Raw genomic sequence first — 18,346 nt, forward strand, 5'->3', positions numbered from 1 at the left:
ATCTTTTTTGAGATGCGGCGACCAGAATTGTACACACTATTCAAGGTGCGGCCTCACCATGGAGCGATACAAAGGCATTATGACATTTTCTGTTTTATTCACCATTCCCTTTCTAATAATTCCTAACATTCTGTTTGCTTTTTTGACTGCCGCAGCACACTGAACCGACGATTTCAATGTGTTATCCACTATGACGCCTAGATCTCTTTCTTGGGTAGTAGCTCCTAATATGGAACCTAACATTGTGTAACTATAGCATGGGTTATTTTTCCCTATATGCATCACCTTGCACTTGTCCACATTAAATTTCATCTGCCATTTCGATGCCCAATTTTCCAGTCTCACAACATCTTCCTGCAATTTATCACAATCTGCTTGTGATTTAACTACTCAGAACAATTTTGCATCATCTGCAAATTTGATTATCTCACTCGTATTTCTTTCCAGATCATTTATAAATATATTGAAAAGTAAAGGGTCAATACAGATCCCTGAGGCACTCCATTGCCCACTCCCTTCCACTGAGAAAATTGTCCATTAAATCCTACTCTCTGTTTTCTGTCTTTTAACCAGTTTGTAATCCATAAAACGACATCGCCGTGTTTGGGTAATTGCCAGGTTCTTGTGGCCTGGTTTGGCCACATTTAAAACTAATCGGAGAAAGTTCTTTTTCAGTCCCTGCACAATTAAACTCTGGAATTTGTTGCCAGAGGATGTGGTTAATGCAGCTGGGTTTAAAAAAGGTTTGGATAAGTTCTTGGAGAAGTCCATTAACGGCTATTAATCAAGTTTACTTAGGGAATAGCCACTTCTATTAATTGAATCAGTAAGAAATTGCCATACTGGGTCAGACCAAAGGTCCATCAAGCCCAGCATCCTGTTTCCAACAGGGGCCAATCCAGACTACCATGCGGTCTCACCATGGAGCAATACAAAGGCATTATGACATTTTCCGTTTTATTCACCATTCCCTTTCTAATAATTCCTAACATTATGATTGCTTTTTTGACTGCCGCAGCACACTGAGCTGACGATTTCAATGTGTTATCCACTATGATGCCTAGAACTTTTTTCCTGGGTGGTAGCTCCTAATATGGAACCTAACATCGTGTAACTACAGCAAGGGTTATTTTTCCCTATATGCAACACCTTGCACTTGTCCACATTAAATTTCATCTGCCATTTGGATGCCCAATCTTCCAGTCTTGCAAGGTCCTCCTGTAATGTATCACAGTTCGTTTGTGATTTAACTACTCTCAATAATTTTGTATCATCTGCAAATTTGATAACCTCACTCGTCGTATTCCTTTCCAGATCATTTATATATATATATATTGAAAAGCACCGGTCCAAGTACAGATCCCTGAGGCACTCCACTGTTTACCCTTTTCCACTGAGAAAATTGACCATTTAATCCTACTCTCTGTTTCCTGTCTTTTAACCAGTTTGTAATCCACGAAAGGACACTGCCTCCTATCCCATGACCTTTTAGTTTTTCTAGAAGCCTCCCATGAGGGACCCTGCCAAACACCCTCCGAAAATCCAAACACACCACACCCACCGATTCACCCCCATCCACATGCCCATCAACCCCCTCAAAAAAATGAAGCAGACCTGCGAGGCAAGACCTCCCCTGGGCAAATCCATGCCGACAGTGCTCTACCAAACCATGCATTTCCACATGCTCCGCGATTCCGATCCACCACTCCATGGCATGGGATGGGATCTTCTTAGTGTTTGGGTAATTGCCAGGTTCTTGTGGCCTGGTTTGGCCAATTTTGGAAATAGGATGCTGGGCTTGATGGACCCTTGCTCTGACCCAGCATGGTAATTTCTTATGTTCTTAACCACCCATGACATTTTTCTTTTCTAGAAGCCTCTCATGAGGAATTTTGTCAAATGCCTTCTGAAAATCCGGTTCATCTTTATCCACATGTTTATTAACCCCTTCAAAAAACTGAAGCAGATCTGTGAGGCAAGGCTTGCCTTGGGTAAAGCCATGCTGACTTTGTTCCATTAAACCATGTCTTTCTATATGTTCTGTGATTTTGATGTTTAAAACATTTTCCACTATTTTTCCTGGCACTGAAGTCAGGCTAACCGGTCTGTAGTTTCCCGGATCACCCCTGGAGCCCTTTTATAAATATTGGGGTTACATTAGCTATCCTCCAGTCTCTTCAGGTACAATGGATGATTTTAATGACAGGTTACACATTTTTACTAATAGATTTTACTAAATTTCTTTTTTTTAGTTCCTTCAGTTCCCTGGGGTGTATACCATCCGGTCCAGGTGATTTACTACTCTTCAGTTTGTCAAACAGGCCTACCGCATCTTCTAGGTTTACCATGATTTGGTTCAGTCCATCTGAATCATTACCCATGAAAACCTTCTCCAGTACGGGTACCTCCCCAACATCCTCTTCAGTAAACACCGAAGCAAAGAAATCGTTTAAATTTTCCACAATGGCCTTAACTTCTCTAAGTGCCCCTTTAATCCCTCGATCATCTAACAGTCCAACTGACTCCCTCGCAGGCTTTATGCTTCAGATATATTTTTAAAAGTTTTTACTGTGAGTTTTTGCCTCTATTGCCAACTTCTTTTCAAATTCTCTCTTAGCCTGTCTTATCAATGTCTTACATTTAACTTGCCAATGTTTATGCTTTATCCTATTTTCTTCTGTTGGATCCTTCTTCCAGTTTTTGAATGAAGATCTTTTGACTAAAATAGCCTCTTTCACCTCCCCTTTTAACCATGCCGGTAATCGTTTTGCCTTCTTTCCACCTTTCTTAATGTGTGGAATACATTTGGACTGTGCTTCTAGGATGGTATTTTTTTTTTAATTTTTTTTTTTAACAATGTCCACGCCTCTTGCACACTTTTTAACTTTGCAGCTCCTTCTTTCATTTTTTTTTTATCAATTTTTCTCATTTTATCAGAGTTAATCTTTGAAAGTTAGCACTAGAGCCGTAGATTTGCTTACTGTCCCCCTTCCAGTCATTAATTCAAATTTGATCATATTATGATCACTATTGCCAAGCAGCCCCATCACCGTTACCTCTCTCACCAAATCCTGTGCTCCACTGAGAATTAGATCTAAAATTGCTCCCTCTCTTGTCGGTTCCTGAACCAATTGCTCCATAAAGCTATCATTTATTCCATCCAGGAATGTTATCTCTCTAGCATGTCCCGATGATACATTTACCCAGTCAATATTGGGGTAATTGAAGTCTTCCCATTATTACTGCACTACCAATTTGGTTAGCTTCCCTAATTTCTCTTAGCATTTCACTGTCTGTCTATCTCACCATCTTCACCAGGTGGACGGTAGTATACTCCTATCACTGTAGTCTTCCCTGACACACAAGGGATTTCTACCCATAAAGATTCAATTTTGTATTTAGTCTCATGCAGGATGTTTATCCTGTTGGATTCTATGCCATCCCGGACATAAAGCACCACACCTCCTCCCGAGTGCTCCTCTCTGTCATTGCGATATAATTGTACCCCGGTATAGCACTGTCCCATTGGTTATCCTCTTTCCACCATGTCTCTGAGATGCCAATTAAGTCTATGTCATCATTCACTGCTATACATTCTAATTCTCCCATCTTACTTCTTAGACTTCTGGCATTAGCATACAAACATTTCAAACTGGAAAAGGAACAGTGTGCAAATCCAAAGCTCTCGTGCTAAACTTTCAAAAGGGAAACTTTGATAAAATGAGAAAAATTGTTAGAAAAAAACTGAAAGGAGCAGCTACAAAAGTAAAAAATGTCCAAGAGGCGTGGTCATTGTTAAAAAATACCATTCTAGAAGCACAGTCCAGATGTATTCCACACATTAAGAAAGGTGGAAAGAAGGCAAAACGATTACCGGCATGGTTAAAAGGGGAGGTGAAAGAAGCTATTTTAGCCAAAAGATCTTCATTCAAAAATTGGAAGAAGGATCCAACAGAAGAAAATAGGATAAAGCATAAACATTGGCAAGTTAAATGTAAGACATTGATAAGACAGGCTAAGAGAGAATTTGAAAAGAAGTTGGCTGTAGAGGCAAAAACTCACAGTAAAAACTTTTTTAAATATATCCGAAGCAGAAAGCCTGTGAGGGAGTCAGTTGGACCTTTAGATGATCGAGGGGTTAAAGGGGCACTTAGAGAAGATAAGGCCATCGCGGAAAGATTAAATGATTTCTTTGCTTCGGTGTTTACTGAAGAGGATGTTGGGGAGGTACCCGTAATGGAGAAGGTTTTCATGGGTAATGATTCAGATGGACTGAATCAAATCACGGTGAACCTAGAAGATGTGGTAGGCCTGATTGACAAACTGAAGAGTAGTAAATCACCTGGACCGGATGGTATACACCCCAGAGTTCTGAAGGAACTAAAAAATGAAATTTCAGACCTATTAGTAAAAATTTGTAACTTATCATTAAAATCATCCATTGTACCTGAAGACTGGAGGATAGCAAATGTAACCCCAATATTTAAAAAGGGCTCCAGGGGCGATCCGGGAAACTACAGACCGGTTAGCCTGACTTCAGTGCCAGGAAAAATAGTGGAAAGTGTTCTAAACATCAAAATCACAGAACATATAGAAAGACATGGTTTAATGGAACAAAGTCAGCATGGCTTTACCCAGGGCAAGTCTTGCCTCACAAATCTGCTTCACTTTTTTGAAGGAGTTAATAAACATGTGGATAAAGGTGAACCGGTAGATGTAGTATACTTGGATTTTCAGAAGGCGTTTGACAAAGTTCCTCATGAGAGGCTTCTAGGAAAAGTAAAAGTCATGGGATAGGTGGCGATGTCCTTTCGTGGATTGCAAACTGGCTAAAAGACAGGAAACAGAGAGTAGGATTAAATGGGCAATTTTCTCAGTGGAAGGGAGTGGACAGTGGAGTGCCTCAGGGATCTGTATTGGGACCCTTACTGTTCAATATATTTATAAATGATCTGGAAAGAAATACGACGAGTGAGATAATCAAATTTGCAGATGACACAAAATTGTGCAGAGTAGTTAAATCACAAGCAGATTGTGATAAATTGCAGGAAGACCTTGTGAGACTGGAAAATTGGGCATCCAAATGGCAGATGAAATTTAATGTGGAAAAGTGCAAGGTGATGCATATAGGGAAAAATAACCCATGCTATAATTACACGATGTTGGGTTCCATATTAGGTGCTACAACCCAAGAAAGAGATCTAGGTGTCATAGTGGATAACACATTGAAATCGTCGGTTCAGTGTGCTGCGGCAGTCAAAAAAGCAAACAGAATGTTGGGAATTATTAGAAAAGGAATGATGAATAAAACGGAAAATGTCATAATGCCTCTGTATCGCTCCATGGTGAGACCGCACCTTGAATACTGTGTACAATTCTGGTCGCCGCATCTCAAAAAAGATATAATTGCGATGGAGAAGGTACAGAGAAGGGCTACCAAAATGATAAGGGGAATGGAACAACTCCCCTATGAGGAAAGACTAAAGAGATTAGGACTTTTCAGCTTGGAGAAGAGACGACTGAGGGGGGATATGATAGAGGTGTTTAAAATCATGAGAGGTCTAGAACGGGTAGATGTGAATCGGTTATTTACTCTTTCAGATAGTAGAAGGACTAGGGGACACTCCATGAAGTTAGCATGGGGCACATTTAAAACTAATCGGAGAAAGTTCTTTTTTACTCAACGCACAATTAAACTCTGGAATTTGTTGCCAGAGAATGTGGTTCGTGCAGGTAGTATAGCTGTGTTTAAAAAAAGGATTGGATAAGTTCTTGGAGGAGAAGTCCATTACCTGCTATTAGGTTCACTTAGAGAATAGCCACTGCCATTAGCAATGGTTACATGGAATAGACTTAGTTTTTGGGTACTTGCCAGGTTCTTATGGCCTGGATTGGCCACTGTTGGAAACAGGATGCTGGGCTTGATGGACCCTTGGTCTGACCCAGTATGGCATTTTCTTATGTTCTTATGTTCTTATGTTTGTATTTTCATTCTGCTTTTTAATTGATAGGGATAAGTTAGAATTTTTTAGCTCAGGTGAGTTTTTAGTTACAGGCACTTGGACTACTTTTCTAATTATTGGAACCTCACTGTCGGGATGCCCTAATTCTAATGCATCATTAGTATCCTTTGAAGATACCTCTCTCCGAACCATGCGCTGCTGAGCGACTGTCGGCTTTCCCCTTTGTTCTAGTTTAAAAGCTGCTCTATCTCCTTTTTAAAGGTTAGCGCCAGCAGTCTGGTTCCATCCTGGTTAAGGTGCAGCCCATCCCTTCGGAAGAGACTCCCCCTTCCCCAAAAGGTTCCCCAGTTCCTAACAAAACTGAATCCCTCTTCCTTGCACCATCGTCTCATCCACGCATTGAGACTCCGGAGCTCTGCCTGCCTCTGGTGACCTGCGCGTGGAACAGGGAGCATTTCAGAGAAAGCTACCCTGGAGGCTCTGGATTTAATCTTTCTACCTAAGAGCCTTGCACTATTCAGCATTGAATGCAGCAAAAGTCCATAACAGATATCCACCACCACTGATCCACAAACTGACAAGATTTTCATAAATCTTGATTTCAGAAGGGCGTATCACCTAATTAGGATTTCAAAAGCTTTCCAAAACAGTTTTCAGTCACTGACTGGCTTGAAAACTTAGCCGGATAAAGTTATCTGGCTAACTTTGGCAGGATATTCCGTGGCTAACCTTAGGCTACTCTACGACATGACCAGAATTTGCTGGATAACTACTGCAGCTAACGCAACTCCTGGGGTGCTCGAGGAGAGAAGCTTCTTAATTTGGGGGCGGATGAGCTCTTTCATTCTCTGTGAGGTTAAGAATCCTGTCTGACTTAGATTAAAAAGCACACTCTCCTTCACAAGGTAGACTTATGATCAAGTGAGGTGTCAGAGAAAAATAAACTGGGGATCTGAAGAGGGAACCTGGTTTTTAAAAAACTCTTTCAGTGAGTTTATGCTCAAACATTATTGTCATCTGCTAGATTAGAGGATCCAGCTGCTCAAGGTCAAGCTACAACACCACAAAGTATGCGAGGCAAAAAGGATCAATCTCGCAATGAAGAGCTTACTGATCAGGATGTCTTCCCCAAGAGGGATTTACATTTGCCCTCAGGTTGGTTCCTTTTCTGTACACACCAGGCTATAAACTTTCAGCTCAATTTTCAAAGCGTTTAGTCTCCTAAACTGGCCCTTTTGAAACATAACTAGGGTTGAGTACCTAAACTTAGGCTCCGAGTTTCGTTAATGTAGAAGCCTAAAAAGTGGGTGGCTACAGGCGTGGAGATAAGGCAGGGATTTTCAGAACTAGACATCTAACTTAATAGCCTAAATTTAGGAAAATGAACAGAAGGCCTAAGTTTAAGCCCTAAATTTAGGTGAATTTTCAGCTGAAAACTTAGACTGAAAATAGGGGCTTGACTTAGGGGCCTAAATATTGGCCTTTGTGATCAGCAGTTCCAGTTCGTTACTGAGATCCCAGGCACCTTTGATCACTCTGGGTGGGACATTTCTGAGTTACCCCATTCACTGCTGGGCTCCAGACATATGAGACATCTCAGGGTAGCATCTGTCACTTGTGAATGGGCTTTAGGGCTGCTATCTCCACACCTCCAGGCCTTTTATTTACTGTGCTCCTCCATAAATCCTTCCAAGCTATGCCTGCGCTAAGCACGGCCTACGCTACTTCCCATGAAGCACATTTTCTACCACTAAGATCAACTGCAAGGAAAAAGAGGAGGATATTAAAAGTGGAAGAAGAGAAAGTAGAGCTGGAAAGACAGGGGCGCAATATCAGTCAATCCTGGTTTTACCCATTGTGCATATGGATTTCCCTAGTGAGGTCTCTAATAAAGGCAGGACTACATCTCCTTGCATGCAATAAGCAAAACCAGGACAGGCTCAGCTTGTGCCCTCTGTAAACAGGATGTCATTGAGGAGGCACTGCCAAGGATGAATGAAAAATCACTAGAAAATAACCCAAGAAATCCATCAAAAAACTACATGCAGCTATGAGGTCACCCTCTGTAAAGATGAAGTCACTGCCAACAATGTCATCAGTGAACCCAAGAAATCCATCAAAAAACGACATGCAGCTATGAGGTCACCGCCAACAATGTCATCAGTGAACCCAAGAAATCCATCAAAAAACTACATGCAGCTATGAGGTCACCGCCAACAATGTCATCAGTGAACCCAAGAAATCCATCAAAAACTACATGCAGCTGTGAGGTCACCACCAACAATGTCATCAGTGAACCCAAGAAATCCATCAAAAAACTACATGCAGCTGTGAGGTCACCACCAACAATGTCATCAGTGAACCCAAGAAATCCATCCAAAAACTACATGCAGCTATGAGGTCACCGCCAACAATGTCATCAGTGAACCTAAGAAATCCATCCAAAAACTACATGCAGCTATGAGGTCACCCTCTGTAAAGATGAAGTCACTGCCAACAATGTCATCAGTGAACCCAAGAAATCCATCAAAAAACAGCACCATGGTGAATCACAACTAAAGGGTGGCTAGAAAGTTCTCATTTTGGAAAGAATTGGGCATGTATCATTGCAGTTAAAATTTCTTTTGGAATAAAATTATTCTTTCATATATTATATAATGCTGATCTCTACAATCATCCTCCAAAATCTACTATCTTCACTTTCTTATAGAAAACAAAATTTATATAATTGTTTTCAGGAGCCTTTTGTCAATATAACATAAAAATATCCTTTTTTTGTTATTAGTGCTGTCCAATAATTCCCTTAAGAACCATGATGCTCAATCTGAAACTTTACACACTCAAACAAACGATCAGTTTGATCCTACCAGTTAAATGAACTTCTCAGGCTATGGCTTTAACAGAATAAACCATAACGACAATGCAAAGCTCTCGTCTCACTGTGTTAATATCGACACTGCTGAGACCCAGAAACACTACTCACATGTGCAACAAGAACAGTACAAACTCCATCACAAAGAGCACAGAAAACCAAGACACAACTAAGTGCAATATACAAAGTACCATGAGTGAGAAATACCACCAACACCATCACATGAAACACCAAGAGTCAGGAACACCGCTGTCCTCATCACATAGAGCACCTTCACCGTCAACCCCACATGGAGAATCAAGCATCAGAAACAATGCCAACATCACTGAATGGAGCACCAACACCACACCGAGGAAACTCACTCACATGGAGCATTGAGAGTTGGAAACAGGGAAGATAGACTAAGGAACACTGCTGTCCTCATCACACAGAGCACCTTCACATGAAGCTCTAAGAGCACCATCACCGACAACCCCACATGGAGAATCAAGCATCAGAAACAATGCCAACATCATTGAATGGAGCGCCAACCCCACACCGAGGAAACTCACTCACATGGAGCATTAAGAGTTGGAAACACAGAAGATAGACTAAGGAACACCGCTGTCCTCATCACACAGAGCACCTTCACACGAAGCTCTAAGAGCATCATCACCGTCAACCCCACATGGAGAATCAAGCATCAGAAACAATGCCAACATCATTGAATGGAGCGCCAACCCCACACAGAGGAAACTCACTCACATGGAGCATTGAGAGTTGGAAACACGGAAGATAGACTAAGGAACACTGCTGTCACCATCACACAAATCACAGTCAGGAACATCACTATCACCATCATATGGAGCATTACCAACACCATCCTACGCAGCAGAGAGAGTCAGGAGCAGTGAAAGGCAGGTACACTACCGACACTATCACATGGCACAAACAGGGTCAGGACTATGCCTGGTGCCTGGATGCTAGGCTGCTCCATGAATAGAGGAAGGAGGCACATAGCATGCACTGGCTTGATGGGGGGCATGGGCAGAAGTGATGCTGTTCTAGTTACTGCTTTTGTCCCTGTGCCTATGGTGTGCTCCTGCTCAACAGAGTTTAGGATTTCATTAGCTTTTGTTAGTTGCAGATCCATTTCTTAGGTGGCCTCAGACTGTATAATGTGTGGGGGTCCTGCTTTCTGGTACCTGAGCAGCAGAGCAGGGAAGATAGCTTGATGGTGACATGACTACCTTCCCTACTCCATCCCAACAAAGTACAGTGAACAGTATATTCCTATATGCCTGTCCAGTATGGATCAGCGCCCCCAGCTACACTCAGTCGTGGCTTCGTGGAACCATGCAAACACTGCGAGCATTGCCTGTTCTGAGAGATCTCGCGCACAAGACAGGGTGAAAGCTGAGAAGGGCTTGAACCTTACCTGCGAATTGACCGACTGTCCCATGGGAATACGGGAACATTCCAGGGCGTACTGCTTTACACAGAAATAGCAGCCCTAGAGAGAGATGGCACATATTAGATGTTGCTTTCCACACAAATAATTCCTGTATTTACGGGAAGTGGCTACAGCATCTGGGATGAAAAAGCTTTTCAGGTATCTGCTTCATAACTTTGATCTCATGTGCTTGCTCATGGTGGATGAGCTGCAGTATTACAGCGCAGAAAACTTCTCTTCCACTTTTAATGGGCACTAGCACCAATCTCAGCAGCATTAAAACCCAGGTGGTGGCGTGTCTGCTTCCTGGCATTAATTCCAAGGGCAGGCTGGAAAATCACAGACAGACACAAAGGTTTAATGAGAACTAACGGTGGGTATGCCGGGCAGACAGCTTTGCATTGTATGAAGAGAAGGAAGGGCCTGGCTCAGTGCAGTCACCTCACCCCCAGCCAGTGCACTGAAACGCAGCTGCTATAGGCACTGCCTCAATGCCGGTCGTCCTGCAGGTGTTAGCAACTCTGTCTTTCCATCTGATGTGGGCAGTTCTGCAGATGGAATCGATTAAGCTTCAGGATGGGGTGACTTGCATCCATAAAGCAGAGTCCATGAGGAGAACTGCTCAGTCATCGCACACACCCCCTGCTCATTCCCCAGCCAAGGCCTCAAACGTTCAAATACAAAGCTTGCCTTGGCCATTCTGCAGGAAGACCAACACCAGTGTTATTGGAGTTAGACAGGACTCTGCCAAGATAACAGAACTTGTTAACAGCGGTCAACCTGCTGTGTCTGGCACAGGATTGGAAAGGCGTGACGCATAACGGGTTTATAGGCTCACAGTCAATACGAAAAGCCACCAGGATGAAGCACAAGTTAATAGCTATGGACTTTCATCTCTTGATACTGACTCTATAGAGTGCTTGGGGTGATTATGTGATCAGGGAAGTGGCTGATAAAATGGATAAATAAATGCAGTGACAGTGCCATCAACCCACAATCGTCTGCAAAACGTTGCTGTCCGCACTTTTGTTTTTCACTTGCAGTTGGCTTGGGACTGATGCTGTTGCCATCAGCATGAAATTGAATAGGAATGTCCAAACGGTGGTTTAAAAGTAATGAGTAGACAAAAAATTACTATCTAGCGCAAACATACACACCTCACCCCACCATTCAGTCTCTCACTTTAAAACCATCCACCATGAATTGCACAAATCCCATGTGATACCAATAAAACCCAGTTTACCCCAAAATATATAATAAGTATAATACACTCTAATTGTTCAACATTTGAAAAGGATAAACACTTGGTAAATGCTTTCACATTGTCACAGCAAGTCCAACAAAGCTAATCAATTATTCTCCAAAATCCTCACAAGGTTTCCACCCGATGACTTGTATTATCCAAAACTTTCCAAGACAACGTCAGCACCATCCACTGGATCCATCCGACAAGGACACCTTGTTTCACCCGTACTCCCCGGGCTTCATCAGGGAAAATATATCGCCAACGCACTTCTACACTGCCCTCTTTTCACTGTCTTAAAAATAATTCAAAAACATTATAAACAATCCAACAGCCACTAATATAAATATCTATAACCCATCAAATCACAAATTCTACCTTTTATATTGCTTTCTCTGCATTGTCTTGAAATTTGCACCTCCTGTCTTTAAAACCCAGCTCTGTATGCAATAATCTTTCAACTCGCTGGAAGAAACTACTTCATGTTCAATTGTTTTATCTCCTTATCCCAGGTTGCTCACACTGCAACCAAAGAAACAAAATGCAATACAATGTAACAAAACCCTGCTTACCTGAACAAACGCTCAACTGGCTGGCTACTTACGTCACACCCGGAGCTGACAACATCACGTCGAGTAATGATGATGTAACCCCATGCACAATGCCAGAGCTTTATATACACAAACAAATCAACACTTGGACAATTAAGCAATGTTCCATTATCCCATTTCATGGTTCCTAAAAAACCACTATTCAAATCAATGTAACCTGATTAACTCACTCTAAACTGTCACATCTCATTCCACTCACTGAATCAAGATATAAAATAACATCCTCTAGCATAAATCCCCATATCTTCATAAGAATGCTTGCCATTCAATCGGACCATTAAGCCCTTGAGGTGAAATTGTCTGCCACTCAAAAATGAACCTTTGTCCACTTTTCTCAAAACTGCAAATAAATCACCTCCCCACTGCAAATCAATCCTTTTCACCACAAAAAATCTTAACTGTTCCACTTCATGTTTTGCTTCTAACCAGTGTTTAACTAAAGGAGCATTCTCTCTACCCATTCTAATTCTGCTCTTATGCTCTATGATTCGTAATTTTACCGGTCTAGATGTTTGACCAATGTAAATCATAGAGCAGGGACACAAAATGGCATATATAACACCAGCAGTCTCACAAGTAAAAAACTCAGGCAACGTATAAGCATGTTTTAGATTGGGATGTTTAAACTCCTGCATAACTAATACATGGGCACAAACCGAACAAGTGCCACACTTGTATTGTCCCACAACATTGCAATCTCTAATTTGCTTGTTTGGTTTTTTTAAATTGTCCCATAAATTTCTGCGCTTTTTAATTGCAAAAATGGGTCGCTCACTAAAGATTTTTAAAGGAGAAAGAATGTTCCAATATTTATTCACTATGTCTTTAATCCTTGCAGATTTAGAAGAATATGGAATAGAACAAATGGTTCTGGAAGGAATATCTTTTTGTGCTTTGATCAACATATTTTCCCTGTTGGAAAACAATGCCCTTTTATAAGCCTTCTTTACTATAGATCTTGAATAACCCCGAGCCAAAAACTTCTCACTCAAAACAGAAGATTGCTGTTTAAAATCTTCGATGGAAGAGCATAAGCGTCTGTATCTCAAAAATTGCCCAATGGGGATGTTGTCCTTTAACTGTCTTGAATGGAAACTCCGAGCATGTAACAAGTTATTTTTATCTGTGGGTTTCCTATAGTGGTAACAATTTTATTATCAATCAAGCACACCTTCATGTCCAAAAAGGGTACACAAGACGTATCTATAGTAAACTGAGAAATGGATCGCGGCAGGACAGTGCTTGTAGCTCTGAGATGCGGCGTGCTGAACACACGGCCAGCAAGAACACCATCTTCAAGGTTAACAAACGGAGGGACAGGCCTCGGAGGGGTCTGAAGGCAGGTCCTGCTAGGAATTCCAAAACATCCAGCAATATATCGAAACCCAGAAAACTAGCTCAAGGTGTTCCTCAAGGATCCTCGCTCTCTTCTACTCTCTTTAATATATACCTTTCTCCTCTCTGTCAGCTGCTGGTGAAACTGGATCTTCCACACTTCATTTACGCAGACGATGTGCAGATCCTAATCCCCATCAACGACTCACTACCTAATGCTCTAAAAATCTGGGACACAGCGCTGGGGGAAATAAAAAATCTCCTTACTGAAAACTACCTTGCAATAAATACAACCAAGACAGAGCTCCTCATCATCTCTTCACACAATAACCCCTATTCTAAATCTACCCCACATGCATCATCAGACTCCCTCAATTTACAACAAGTCCGCAGCCTTGGCGTTATCATTGACAATCAATTCTCATTAAAGAAATTCATCACAACTACAATTAAAAACGGATTCTTTAAGCTACACACGCTAAAAAGAATCAAACCCCTTCTTCATCCATACGACTTCCGAACAGTATTACAAGCAACTATTTTGTCAAAAATCGATTACTGCAAAGCCATCCTACTAGGTCTCCCTAAAAACTCCATACAACCATTACAGATGCTTCAAAATGCAGCTGCTCGCTTACTTACTAATACCCACCGCCATGAACACATCACACCTGTGCTCATGTACCTTCACTGGCTGCCGGTAGCATCAAGGATTCTATTCAAAGTTCACTCCCTCATCCATAAGTCCATTTACAACCAAGATATGCAATGGTTCTCCGATCAATTCCTATTCCACACGTCAAAGAGACCAATAAGAAAAATACACCAAGCCAAACTTGCGTCCTCTTCACTTAAACACATCAAACACGTTTCTACAAGAGACCGTGCTTTCACTATTGCGGGAACCAATATCTGGAACAAAATGCCCACTGACCTGCGTCTTGAACCCTGCCACAAAAAATTCAAGTAGAACCTCAAAACTTGGCTGTTTGAACAAGCCTACTCACAATGATCTTCTCCTTTTTCTCAAATACCCACTACTTGTACTGCTTCTCCAATAGATCTTTTGGGATTTTATATGCTTCCCCAAATAGATTAGTTGGGATTATATTATCATTATTTTCAGCAGATTATGATTATCTTTAAGTTAATTTGATTAGTGCTTAACTATGTCTTTAAATTTGTTCTTAATTGATTTATTATGTACTCACGAGTTTATTCTCTTTTTGATTGTAAAGCTTGTTGCTAATTTACTGTTGATTGTGAACTGAGGTGATGTTATTAACGTGCCGCGGTATATAAAAAACTTCAAAATAAATAAATAGATAAATAAATAGGTTGAGGTTCCACAGGGGCACTGGTCACTTCAGCGGCAGGCGAATGTGTTTGACTTCTTTCAGGAAACGTGAAACGTCTGGGTGTGTGGCAATGCTGTTGCCCTCACTCCTGGGGCCGTAGCAGGATAGCGCAGCTACCTGAACCTTGATAGAATTGAGGGACAGACCCTTCTGGAGCCCATCTTGCAGGAAATCCAAAATGATGGGGATTTTAGCGGCATGTGGATTGGTGCCGTGAGTTTCGCACCAGGCTTCAAATACTCTCCAGATCCTTATATAAGTTAGTGATGTGGAGAACTTGCGTGCGCGGAGGAGTGTATCTATTACCGGCCCCGAGTATCCCCTTTTCTTCAGTCTGGCCCTCTCAATGGCCAGACCGTAAGAGAGAATTGAGCTGGATCCTTGTGGAGGATGGGATCTTGCCGCAGCAGGTCCCTGTGAGGAGGCAAGGGTAGAGGATCCCCTGCCAGTAGCCTTCTCATGTCTGCGTACCAGGGTCTTCTTGGCCAGTCCAGGGCCAGCAGAAGAACTAGGTCTCTGTGCCGCTGAATCTTGTGTATAATGGCCCCCAGCAGGGGCCATGGGGGAAAGGCATATAGCAGGATCCCCGGAGGCCATGATGTACCAGGGCATCGATCCCCTGGGATAGAGGATCTTGCCTGCGACTGAAATATCTGGGTACTTGAGCGTTGGACCTGTCCGCTAGTAGGTCCATGCCCGGCATCCCCCACTGATCCGTGATCATCTGGAAGGCCGTGGACGACAGCTGCCATTCCCCCGGGTTTAGGCTTTCTCTGCTGAGGAAGTCTGCCGTGGCATTGTCCTTCCCGGCGATGTGGACGGCAGAGATGTCCTGGAGATTTGCTTCCGCCCACGCCATCGGGGGGGCTATTTCTAAGGATACCTGTCGGCTTCTGGTTCCGCCCTGCCGGTTGATGTATGCCACCGTGGTGGCATTGTCCGACATCACTCTGACCGCTCTGTTTCGAAGTCTGTGGGCAAATCGCAGGCATGCTAGCCTGACTGCCCTTGCCTCTAGTCGGTTGATGTTCCACCCCGACTCTTCTCTGTTCCACCGTCCTTGGGCGGTTAGTTCTTCGCAGTGTGCTCCCCAGCCGCTCAGGCTGGCATCTGTAGTGAGCAGGGTCCAGGTTGGAGAGGACATTTTTGACCCCCGGCTCATGTGGCCGGGCTGCAGCCACCACCGTAACTGATGCCGTACACTGGCCAGTAGAGGTAGATGCACGGTGTAGTTCTGTAATCGTGGACTCCACCGAGATAGAAGGGTGCGTTGCAACGGTCTCATATGCGCCCGTGCCCATGGTACCACTTCCAGAGTGGAGGCCATTAGGCCGAGGACCTGTAAGTAATCCCAAGCTGTGGGCCGGGTGGCGCTCAGCAAAGTCTGCAAATGATGCCGGAGTTTTAGTTTCCTCTTGGAGGTCAGGCTGACTTTGTCTCCCTGGGTGTCGAATCGGACTCAGAGGTATTCCAGCGACTGCGAAAGCTGTAGGGAACTCTTGTTTGTGTGATAATTTTGCAACCTACCTGGTGTTATTCAAATCTAACCTGTTAGGTTTCAAAGTTATCCAAGTAGTTATCCAAGTTATCAAAGTTATCCAAGCACTGAACGGAAATCCAGGATTTCCGTTCAGTGCTGCAAGCCATACTGTTTTCAAAGATTGACTATTGCAACGCTCTACTACTCGGTCTTCCCGCCTCTTCTACTAAACCTCTACAGATGCTGCAAAACGCAGCGGCCAGGATCCTTACAAACACACGTCGTAAGGACCACATCACACCTATTCTAAAAATCCTTCATTGGTTACCCATCCATTATAGAATACTCTTCAAGGCTCTCACCATCATCCACAAATCTGTCTACCAGCAATCCACACTCCAACTCTCCATCCCTCTCGAACTACATACTTCCGCAAGACCGATCAGATCCGCCTACAAAGGTTCTCTCAAAGCCCCCCCTAACAAATCCTCGGTCCACAACTCCATTCATAAGCAAGCACTTTCGACAGCGGGTCCGCTTCATTGGAATTCGCTTTCCCCGGATATACGCCAGGAACAATGCCATCTCTCCTTCAGAAAGAAACTGAAAACCTGGCTGTTCACTCAAGCTTACGGTTGAAGGAACATTTTATCAAACACATTGTCTCTCACCCTTGACCGCCTCCCTACTCCCCCCCCCATCCCTGCCCTCCCACCTCCCCCCCTGCATACCCCTCCATGCTTCCCCGTCCACAAGATTTATGAATAATTGTGAATAATTACCTAAGATTAACCCACAGCCGAGCTTAATCGAGCTGATTTTGTATCGCTGTCTTTTGTTTTCATTGTTTTCAATGACTATTTTATCACACTTCAGTTGTTATCGTTTTAAAATATCTTTCCTGTCCTCCAGCTCCCATGTTTTTCGCTCCCTGTTTGATGTAACTTTTTACCTTCTATATAGTTGTTAATTGGTTTCCCCTGTTCTATTGTAAACCGGTACGATAAGACCGCGTCTTGAGTATCCGTATAGTAAAAGAATGTAAAATAAAATAAATAAATAGATTTCCCTGGATAAGTATTCGGGGCTATTCAGCAGGGTTTTAGTTTTAACCAGATAACCCAGGTCTATACAGAGTTAGATTTGAGGTGCTCCTTAAATTTATCAAATAATAATGTTACATTGCTGTTTCTCTAAAGTGTTTTCCCTTTCTAAAGTGAAGCTGCCAGATCTTTAATCTGCTGTAACCTGCTTTGAATGAATCTTGCATCTAAAAGCTGGGAAATAAATCAGTTTAGCCTTTGGAGGCTTCTGTCACATTGGCATCCCTGTGTCCCAGGCATGCTTTTGGCGCTCTCTCTCTCACCTGAAATGCCAGCTCCATGAGGACAATACCACCAGGAAGTGCGCGCTGCAGGTGATAGGTGGTAAGTGAAGGACCGGCATTCTGGAAGAGACGAGAAAGCAGACCAAGTCTCAGATATTGTGTCTGTCAGTCACAGGACAGTCACAGGTCCCTGTGCTCAGCTCACTTAAATAAGAACATAAGAACCTGCCATACTGGGTCAGACCAAGGGTCCACCAAGCCCAGTATCCCGTTTCCAACTGTGGCCAATCCAGGCCATAAGAACCTGGCAAAAACCCAAACATTAAATAAATCTCAAGCTGCTATTGCTTATTAATTAAAGGCTGATTCGTTTCATTTGGGGATCTCCCGAATGAAACAAATCTTATTCGTTCATTTCATTTTAAAATAATGCATCAGGCCTAGGCCGAAGTGCTGGTATTGTGTTTGGTCATAGGTCAAAGCCCAAAGCAGGGACTGAGGCTTAGGCTCGACTGTGACACTGGGATCTCGGCCAGGAAGCCGGATCCCGACACTTGGGCCTCAGCCCAGCCCTTGGGTCTACAGGCCTGGGAACTCCTGTCCGATGTCTTCGGGTCTTCACTGCCAAATGACGGTGTCCGCTGGGGTCGTGTTGGAGTGAATTAACTCTGGCGTATTCACCCCCACGGACGGCGCCATTTTGATGTTCGGCATGCCGCAGGGGT

The 18,346-nt window shown here is 43.0% G+C and overlaps 1 protein-coding gene across 4 annotated transcripts in view; it reads right to left on the reverse strand.

Annotated features, from left to right (window-relative positions):
- Positions 1-18,346, reverse strand: part of SZT2 (SZT2 subunit of KICSTOR complex) — a 446,100-nt gene that overhangs the window by 46,223 nt on the left and 381,531 nt on the right. For all 4 annotated transcript variants that reach the window (XM_029618788.1, XM_029618789.1, XM_029618790.1 and 1 more), the window contains exons 64-65: positions 17,661-17,741; positions 10,253-10,327 (exon numbers count right to left, since the gene is read on the reverse strand). In XM_029618788.1, coding sequence (XP_029474648.1) covers positions 10,253-10,327; positions 17,661-17,741 — 156 coding nt within the window. The remainder of the gene's footprint in view (positions 1-10,252; positions 10,328-17,660; positions 17,742-18,346) is intronic.

The sequence above is a fragment of the Rhinatrema bivittatum genome, chromosome 10 (genome assembly GCF_901001135.1).
Source record: "Rhinatrema bivittatum chromosome 10, aRhiBiv1.1, whole genome shotgun sequence".
Classification (NCBI taxonomy): domain Eukaryota; kingdom Metazoa; phylum Chordata; class Amphibia; order Gymnophiona; family Rhinatrematidae; genus Rhinatrema; species Rhinatrema bivittatum.